Consider the following 10,220-nt stretch of genomic DNA (forward strand, 5'->3'; position numbering starts at 1 on the left):
TATGCAGAACTTTGTCAGTTTTACAATCAAACACAGTCCCTGAACTTAGTAGTAATCACGAATATTATACAATCCACTTATATTCTAAACTCGCTGTATGCTGTGAACAGGGCGATTGGAGCCTATCCCAGCAAGCATAGAGTGCAAGGCAGGAACAAAAATTCCTGGACATTACGCCAGTCCATTGGAGGGTGAATACACATACACACAAATAAATACATCAGGGTCCAATTTATCATCAGCAATCCAACCAAACCTGCATGTCTTTGGATTGTGGGAGGAAACCCACGTGGACACTGGAAAAACATGCAGCTCCACGCAGGGAAGAACCAGGATGTGAAAAGTCTTTCATGTTGTGAGGCAGCAATGGTAACAATGTGACCCCCTTCCTGTTCTATTCTATTCTATTTAATTTAAATCAACTGACAGAGTGCTGGTGACATATACTGGCAGCAAATTGGATGCAAATAAGGAATCAAACCTAAATAAGACAAGAGACTACTCGCATTTCAATATATTATAACTTCAGTTCCAAAAATGTCACGTTTTAGGAACTAACGTATAATATTAGATTAGATTACATTAGATTAGATTGTAATTGTGCTGACTCTTGTATCACCCTGCAGATAACGTCAACATTGAGTCAGCACCAGCTGGAATTCCATTTTCAAATGAACAGCTTCAGTGCCAGCTGCAAGATAGACTACAAAAAATTGCAAGACTGCTACAGTCACATAATCTCAGTTCATACTCTATATAGATATATTATAGATATATAGTTCACACATTCCTAAGAAAACGAAACATCTGTTAAAAAGCTTACATCATAAAATTAGATATAAACTTTACTTTGGATAAAAGCATTTTAAGTAGGGCTTTATAAATAACCTTAACTGCTTTGCGGAGTGCTCAGACTTACCTGTATGAGTTCTTCGTTAGTACTCAGGTCTGCTTTTTGGTTGAGAGGCATTGTTTCAAGTCCACTAAGTTCATTATTCACTTCACTATGTAGGACAGGTTTAATGTACTTGAAATCGCTTCTTCCCGAATCCGTTGTTAGACAAACTTCATAATTGTAAACGTGACGAAGAGTTCCTGTTCCACCGACGTCTGCATATCGGGGTGGATAATATGGAATAACTGGGAGATTGCCATTTGAACAAGCTTTGAAGAGTCTAGACCGCCTCCAGGAATAAATTTTGAAGGTTACAAAGATAACGATAAATGTAATAAAAAGAAATGAAACAACTGTTAAAGCAATTACTAAATAAAATTTGAGGTCACTTTCTCTATTGGCTTCCTGAGAGAGTTCTTTGAATTCTAATAATGCTTGAGGAAAGCTGTCAGTGACAGCCACGTTTATAGTCACTGTAGTTGACTGAGCTGGTTGTCCGTTGTCTTCTACTGAAATAACCACGGTTTGCCTTGTCGGATCTTTCTCTGTAACTTCTCGAATTGTTCTTAATTCTCCATTATGTGGACCCAATTTAAAAAGGGTTTGATCAGTGGATTTGATGAGTTTATAAGTAAGCCAAGCATTTTGCCCACTGTCCTTATCAACTGCTACAACTTTAGTTACCAGATAGCCATCATCTGCAGTGCGGGGTAGCATTTCAGGACCGGGTGACGCTTTATTCTGAATTGGGTAAAGAATCTGGGGAGCATTATCATTTTGGTCCTGCACAAAAATATCTATAATTGCGCTTGCACTAAAGGACGGAGATCCCCCGTCTTTTGCTATGACAGAAATTTGAAAACGCTTCACCTGCTCATAATCAAAAGACTGTACAGCGTAGAGCGTGCCATCTTCAAAATTAATGGAAATATATGATAAAACAGATATGTTTTGAACAAGAGATTGATCAATAAAGTAAGAAATTTTACTGTTGACACCCGAGTCGTCGTCTTTAGCTCGTAAGGAAAAGAATGAATTTCCTGGAGAATTGTTTTCCATTATATACGCTGTATAATGCTGCTTGTCGAATTTCGGTGCATTATCATTGACGTCGCTTACTTCTACAGTTATCGTGAGACTAGATGACAGTGAAGGATCGCCTTCGTCTCTTGCAAAAATCGTAATATTATATTGTGACGTTATTTCTCGATCTAGAAATGCACCCGTTTCTAGACTTTGTAAGTTTGTCATAGAGGATTTCAGTTTAAACGGAATGTTGTCATCAATTAAACAAAAGACTTTGCCGTTTTTTCCAGAGTCCTTGTCCTGCACTTTAATCACAGCTACCACTGTCCCAGGTCCTGAGTCTTCAGGAATTTCACTTGAGACTGACATGAGAGTTATTAAAGGAATGTTGTCATTGACATCAATAATGTCTACTATCACCTTGCACGAACCTGTGCCGCCACCTGCATCTTTAGCCTGCACTGTAATCTCATACATTTTTCCTGTTTCATAATCCAGGTGCCCTTTGACTTTAATTCCACCAGAACTTGGGTTAATTTCAAACAGATCGCCGCCATTACCAGTAACATGAGTGAGACTGTATGTTATCAGAGCATGCATTTCTTTGTCTGCATCGGTAGCAGTAACTGAAATCAGCATATAACCTATGGAAGTATTTTCTTCAACAGTCGTTTTATAAATATCTTGAGTAAAAACAGGGGCATTGTCGTTGGCATCCAGAACAACTATCTGAATTTCAACAGTGCCCGTCCTCGGAGGACTCCCACTATCAATAGCAATAAGCAGCAGGACGTGTTCTTCTAGCTTTTCTCGATCCAGTTGCTTTATTAGGAGTAAATCTATTGAACTGCTGCCATCAGACTGCTTACGAATTTTTAAATTAAAATTTTCATTTGGTGTAAGTGTGTATGTTTGAAGAGCATTCAACCCCACATCGTTATCAGTGGCACTAAGCAGTGCGAAACGGGATCCTGGCATTGATGCTTCACTGATTTCCAATTTAATGTTTTTATTTGGAAATATGGGATCATTGTCATTCACGTCAATAATTTCGACAATGACTTCGTAAAATTCAATAGGGTTTTCAAGCACCACCTGCACGTTTAAGGTACAAGGGAAAATTTGTGCGCATAGCTCTTCTCTATCAATTCTGCCTTTAACCACCAAAGTGCCTTTATTCGTATTCAGCTCAAAGTATTCCGCACCCCCTTCAGTAAAAATACGGGCGCTGCCGGTTTTAAGTCTTCTAATGTCTAACCCCAGATCTTTGGCCACATTTCCCACAAGAGACTCTGTCAACATCTCCTCCGGAATCGAATAACGAACCTCACCCGTAACTAGAAATGTGTAAACGGTAAAAACAATGAAGAGCAGTACCTGACATTTAAGGGGCCGCAATCTCGCGCTCCAAACAAAAGCATAATAAAGAAATTCCATGATTTGAGAAATTATTTCTGGATTTTAAACATCCTAGGTAGTATTTTCCGAGTGAGGCTGTTGTAGAAAATATTGTATTATCCTTTTGTGGTGTAGAAAAGAGCTGAAAATTGTATCCACGGCCAACCTTCTTCTGTACTGTAGTGAGCTGCTGCTCCGTATGATATTCTGATCTGAGCTGGGGGAGGGCCTCCTGCATCTTAGCTCAATAAAAATCTCCTCATTGATCAACAGCGGCACTCACAGTTTAAAAAACGAAAATACAATCCGAAGTTAAAGATACTATATTGTATTTTTGTTTTAAGAAGTGTTATATTAAAAACAAAATAATCCAAAAACTTAATACAAATCTAGTTTTTTTTTTATTATTTGTTACGGTATTTTTTCCATACTTTCATACATGTATTTAGTGGAGTTTGTCTTTAAAAGTATTTTAAAAATTAACACTGAAATCCCCTTAACAAAATTCAGGTCAATTAAAATAGTCAAGTTTCTCTATTATTTATTTTCAAACTTCACGTATTCTATTAATGCTGTCAAAAAATTAGCTGTACAATAAATAAAACTGTTAATGATTAACAAGCTCATTAAACTGGGGGAAGAGCCAAGATCCCACTTTAACTATCTAGATCTGTTATTAATCTGAGAAGCAACTCAGCACGGCCTGGTAGTTTCTGGTAAGAATTTGCATATCACTGTAACTTATAATTTCAACTGAAGAGGTATAAACAAAAGGTAACACTTCGTGTATTTCCCTAATCAATGCTGTTCATTTTAATAATATACATTTTTCAGTCTGAATATACTGTATATTTACATTATCTCACCAGATTTCAATTTCAATTTTTCATTGTAACCTAATAATGTTTTTTTTTTTTCCAATGAAATAGAGTGCAATATGGGTGGAAGTATTTTTTAGTAATATCTGTTATAAGTCAATGTTTCAAAAAATATTATGTAAATATTGAGTTCTGCAAGTGATACCAATCTTTCGCTTTTTTTTGTCCTGTCCATCCATCCATCCATTAATCCTTTTTTTTCCGAATATATGGTAAGTAGGAAACACAGCTTATTCCAACAGGAAGATACAGAAGTCTGCCATTCCATTACAGGGTGCAGTATTAAAAAATGTCTGCATTAGCAGGAACAAGACCAAGAGTTATTAATAAACAAAACATCATGGTTTTAGAGAGTGGGAGGCTACTTAACGATATTTATATATATATATATATATATATATATATATATATATATATATATATATATATATATATATATATATATATATATATAATGACAAGCATGCCAGCTCACAGTGATGGCACACCATCTACAAAGTGTTGCAGAGCCAACACACTATATGTAGAAACGTGCCTTTTTTGCGTTCTTTGCTTTTGAACCCCCACTCATCCATTTCACCAATATTGTACATGTATGAGAGGTATGAGAGGAACTCAAGCACTGGAGAATATCAATGAGAAAAAAAGAAGAACATGTAAAATCCATGTGGAAATTGAATTACTCTACTTTTAGAATCTACAAAACTATTTGCCCCCTTCCTGATTTCTTATTCTTTTGCATGTTTGTCACACAAAAATGTTTCTGATCATCAAACACATTTAACCATTAGTCAAATATAACACAAGTAAACACAAAATGCAGTTTTTAAATGATGGTGTTTATTATTTAGGGAGAAAAAAAATCCAAACCTACATGGCCCTGTGTGAAAAAGTAATTGCCCCCCTTGTTAAAAAATAACCTAACTGTGGTGTATCACACCTGAGTTCAATTTCCGTAGCCACCCCCCAGGCCTGATTACTGCCACACCTGTTTCAATCAAGAAAATCACTTAAATAGGAGCTGCCTGACACAGAGAAGTAGACCAAAAGCACCTCAAAAGCTAGACATCATGCCAAGATCCAAAGAAATTCAGGAACAAATGAGAACAGAAGTAATTGAGATCTATCAGTCTGGTAAAGGTTATAAAGCCATTTCTAAAGCTTTGGGACTCCAGCAAACCACAGTGAGAGCCATTATCCACAAATGGCAAAAACATGGAACAGTGGTGAACCTTCCCAGGAGTGGCCGGCCGACCAAAATTACCCCAAGAGCGCAGAGACAACTCATCCGAGAGGTCACAAAAGACCCCAGGACAACGTCTAAAGAACTGCAGGCCTCACTTGCCTCAATTAAGGTCAGTGTTCATGACTCCACCATAAGAAAGAGACTGGGCAAAAACGGCCTGCATGGCAGATTTCCAAGACGCAAACCACTGTTAAGCCAAAAAGAACATTAGGGCTCATCTCAATTTTGCTAAGAAACATCTCAATGATTGCCAAGACTTTTGGGAAAATACCTTGTGGACTGATGAGTCAAAAGTTGAACTTTTTGGAAGGCAAATGTCCCGTTACATCTGGCGTAAAAGGAACACAGCATTTCAGAAAAAGAACATCATACCAACAGTAAAATATGGTGGTGGTAGTGTGATGGTCTGGGGTTGTTTTGCTGCTTCAGGACCTGGAAGGCTTGCTGTGATAGATGGAACCATGAATTCTACTGTCTACCAAAAAATCCTGAAGGAGAATGTCCGGCCATCTGTTCGTCAACTCAAGCTGAAGCGATCTTGGGTGCTGCAACAGGACAATGACCCAAAACACACCAGCAAATCCACCTCTGAATGGCTGAAGAAAAACAAAATGAAGACTTTGGAGTGGCCTAGTCAAAGTCCTGACCTGAATCCAATTGAGATGCTATGGCATGACCTTAAAAAGGCGGTTCATGCTAGAAAACCCTCAAATAAAGCTGAATTACAACAATTTTGCAAAGATGAGTGGGCCAAAATTCCTCCAGAGTGCTGTAAAAGACTCATTGCAAGTTATCGCAAACGCTTGATTGCAGTTATTGCTGCTAAGGGTGGCCCAACCAGTTATTAGGTTCAGGGGGCAATTACTTTTTCACACGGGGCCATGTAGGTTTGGATTTTTTTTTCTCCCTAAATAATAAAAACCACCATTTACAAACTGCATTTTGTGTTTACTTGTGTTATATTTGACTAATGGTTAAATGTGTTTGATGATCAGAAACATTTTGTGTGACAAACATGCAAAAGAATAAGAAATCAGGAAGGGGGCAAATAGTTTTTCACACCACTGTATGTAAGTAGAGCTGCAAGATAACCATCTTGAAACTAAATTATAAACAGTGTAGAATATCATTGTACAAAACATTCTTACTATTTGCACCAATCACCAGCTTCTCCAGTGACATTTCAGAAGTTATGTAATGGATACAATTTGCATCATAAGAACTGTAAGATTAATGAACAACACATAACAGAACACAAAATCTGTAATCTGGCTAATAAGAAAAATGTTGTAAGTACCACAAAACAGCAACATAAAACATGTCTCATAGGATTGTAAGAAACATGTTCTGAAGAACACAAGATTCCCTTAAGTAAGCTCATACATACACAAGGAGAATGTATTTGTTTTTGTTTTGTTATACAACACTGGTGCAGTATCTACAGTACATTAAGACTAAGAAAGGAAAGCAGGCCAAAGTCTTAGTTTTAAGCATTTCATACATTACTGGCAAGAGTGTGAAAGAGGTAGTAGTTGTACATTAACTAAACCAAACCTATGAGAATGATTTTAAGTGTGGAACAAATCACTTTTGTTAATAGTTCTCTTTAATAAGTTTATCTGCATTCACATTTTAGTTTTTATTACTATTCTTGACATTGATTATGCCTTTGACAATACTTATGTGTTCTGGGCTTTTTGATATTTCCATATACTCTTTTTACTTATGGATCAAAGTATCCAAATTACTGCAGTGGGTTGGCACCCTGCCCGGGATTTGGTTCCTGCCTTGTGCCCTGTGTTGGCTGGGATTGGCTCCAGCAGACCCCCGTGACCCTGTGTTCGGATTCAGCGGGTTGGAAAATGGATGGATGGAGTATCCAAATTATGTTGACCACTGTAATTAGTCAAAATTGTAAAACATGTTTCTTTTGTCCTTGGATACAGTGTCCCTATGGATTTGTTTGAACAGATATTTAAGAAGAGTACTTAGAGTAATAATGTTTTGACAACTGTTTGTCTACATGACAAAATGGATTGAAACCAGTGACCAAGATGTCAGCAGAGTCTGATTTAAAATGTTGATATTGACTGATCAAATTCATGAGGATATCTGCCATGTAATGTTTTCTTGGTCCATGCTTGGTTTTTTAAAATTGTGTGATTGTTATGTCCTCTGTGATATTGTCTGTGGTGTTTAGTTTGTGTTTGCATGAACAATTGCTTTGTGTATTGTTGATGTATGCTGTTTTGTGGGGAAGCATTTTCTTAGATTATTAATCTGTGTGTTGTGTTAATTAATCCACCTAGTACTCCAGATTAGCTTTTACTAATGCATGTATTATAACATTTAAGCATAACTTCTTTGACTTTTACTCTACACATTGTGCTATCTAAACTGCTCAAAAAAATTAAAGGAACACTTTGAAAACACATCAGATCTCAATGTGGAAAAAAATCCTGCTGGATATCTCTACTGCTATGGACTGGGTAATGTGTTAGGAATGAAGGGATACCACATCGTTTGATGGAAATGAAAATTATCAACCTACAGTTGGCTCAATTCAAAGACACCCTGAAAATTAAAATGAAAAAATGATGCGGCAGGCTAGTCCATTTTGCCGAAATGTCATTGCAGTAACACCAAATCATACTCAGTAGTTTGTATGGCCCCCATGTGCTTGTATGCATGCCTGACAATGTCCTAATGAGAAGACGGATGGTGTCCTGGGGTATCTCCTCCCAGATCTGGACCAGGGCATCACTGAGGTCCTGGACAGTCAGAGGTGCAACCTGGTGGTGTGGGATGGACCGAAACATAATGTCCCACAAGTGTTCTATTGGATTTAGGTCAGGCAAGCATGGAGGCCAGTCAATGGTATAAATTCCTTCATCCTCCAGAAACTACCTGCATACTCTCGCCCCATAAGGTCGGGAGGAACCCAGGACCCACTGCACCAGCATAGGGTCTGACAATGGGTCCAAGGATTTCATCCCAGTGCCTAATGGCAGTCAAGGTGTCATTGTCTAGCGTGTAGAGGTCTGTGCGTCCCTCCATGGATATGCCTCCCCAGACCATCACTGACCCACCACCAAACTGGTCATGCCAAACGATGTTACAGGCAGCATAACATTCTCCACGGCTTCTCCAGACCCTTTCACGTCTGTCACATATGCTCAGGTTGAACCTGCTCTCATCTGTGAAAAGCACAGGGTGTCAGTAGTGGACCTGCCAGTTCTGGTATTCTATGGCAAATGCTAATCGAGCTCCACGGTGCCGGTCAGTGAGCACAGGGCCCACTAGAGGACATTGGGCCCTCAGGCCACCCTCATGAGGTCTGTTTCTGATTGTATGATCAGAGACACTCACACCCGTTGCCTGCTGGAGGTCATTTTGTAGGGCTCTGGCAGTGCTCATCCTGTTCCTCCTTGCTCAAAGGAGCAGATACCCCGCCTCCTGATGGGTTAAGGACCTTCTACAGCCCTGCCCAGCTCTCCTAGAGTAATTGCCTGTTTCCTGGAAGCTCCTCAATGCCCTTGAGACTGTGCTGAGAGACACAGCAAACCTTCTGGCAATAGCACATAGAAGAAGTTGGACTACCTGTGCCAGCTCTGTAGGGTCCAGGTATCACCTCATGCTACCAGTGGCGACACTGACCGTAGCCAAATGCAAAACTAGTGAAAAAAACAGATGAGGAGGGAAAAATGTCAGTGGCGTCCACCTGTTAAACTATACTTGTTTTGGGTGTCGTCTCATTGTTGCCCCTCTAGTGCACCTGTTGGTAATTTCATTAACACCAAAGCAGCTGAAACTGATTAACAACCCCCTCAGCTACTTAACTGACCAGCTCAATATTCCAGACGTTTCACTGACTTGATGCTATACTCTGATTAAAAAGTGTTTTTTTCACTGACTCCAGAAGGACACCACGCTTGACATCACCCAGTTCTGATAAGGTTCCTCACATCATCACCCTCTGCTGTCTGTGTTTTAGACAATCCTGCACCCATCTATCCACTATGTGAGACCTTATCAAATGCCTTCTGACAGTCAAGAGAAATAAAATTTACACCACTCTGATTGTATCCTTTATCTACTTCCTCACAGAATTACAGCATGTTAGTAAAACATGGCCTATCTTGTCTGAACCCAGGCTGACTGCCCAGTACAACTCCTGTTCTTGCCATTTGTTGCTCAATCTTCTCCTTAATAATTAATTTACTATTAAATTAATAATAATAATTAATTTCCATTAATTTACCTGTGATGCATACGGGTCTATTACTTGGATCTGCCCGAATGCCCTTTATATATAATGAGATAATATTTGCTGTTTTCCAGTCCTTCAGAATTTCCGCAGTGCACAGTGACTTCCTAAAAATATGTGTCAACGGTTTATTTGTGTACTTGCTAACCTCCCTAAGAATTCAAGGGTAAATGTTATCTGGTCCTGATCATTTGTTTGATTTCATCCTATTTAAACTGAGCAGCACATCTCCCTACACAATTTCCAAATCACTCAATACATTATTGCTTCTAAACAGTTGATTTGTGTCTACAATGAAATGTAATAATTGCACTAATACAAATAAACAAATAAATAGATATTTAAGGATTTGCCTAAGTATATATCTGCATTCAATACCTGAACTGAAAATTTTGATTATAACACAAAAAGGTAACACTGTGTCTGCACTTGCAAATTTAACATGTTGATAATTGTTTCATTTTTTTAAGAAACTGTATCTATCTATCTATATATATATTATCTTTAAAT

General features: G+C 38.4%; 1 protein-coding gene across 1 annotated transcript; it reads right to left on the minus strand.

Moving 5' to 3' along the window:
- Window positions 1-889: 889 nt before the first annotated feature.
- Window positions 890-3,223, minus strand: LOC127529708 (protocadherin gamma-A11-like). Its single transcript, XM_051934285.1, has one exon. The coding sequence runs from the start codon at window positions 3,221-3,223 to the stop codon at window positions 890-892; it is 2,334 nt and encodes a 777-aa protein (XP_051790245.1).
- Window positions 3,224-10,220: the final 6,997 nt, after the last annotated feature.

This window comes from Erpetoichthys calabaricus, chromosome 11, assembly GCF_900747795.2.
Source record: "Erpetoichthys calabaricus chromosome 11, fErpCal1.3, whole genome shotgun sequence".
NCBI lineage: Eukaryota > Metazoa > Chordata > Cladistia > Polypteriformes > Polypteridae > Erpetoichthys > Erpetoichthys calabaricus.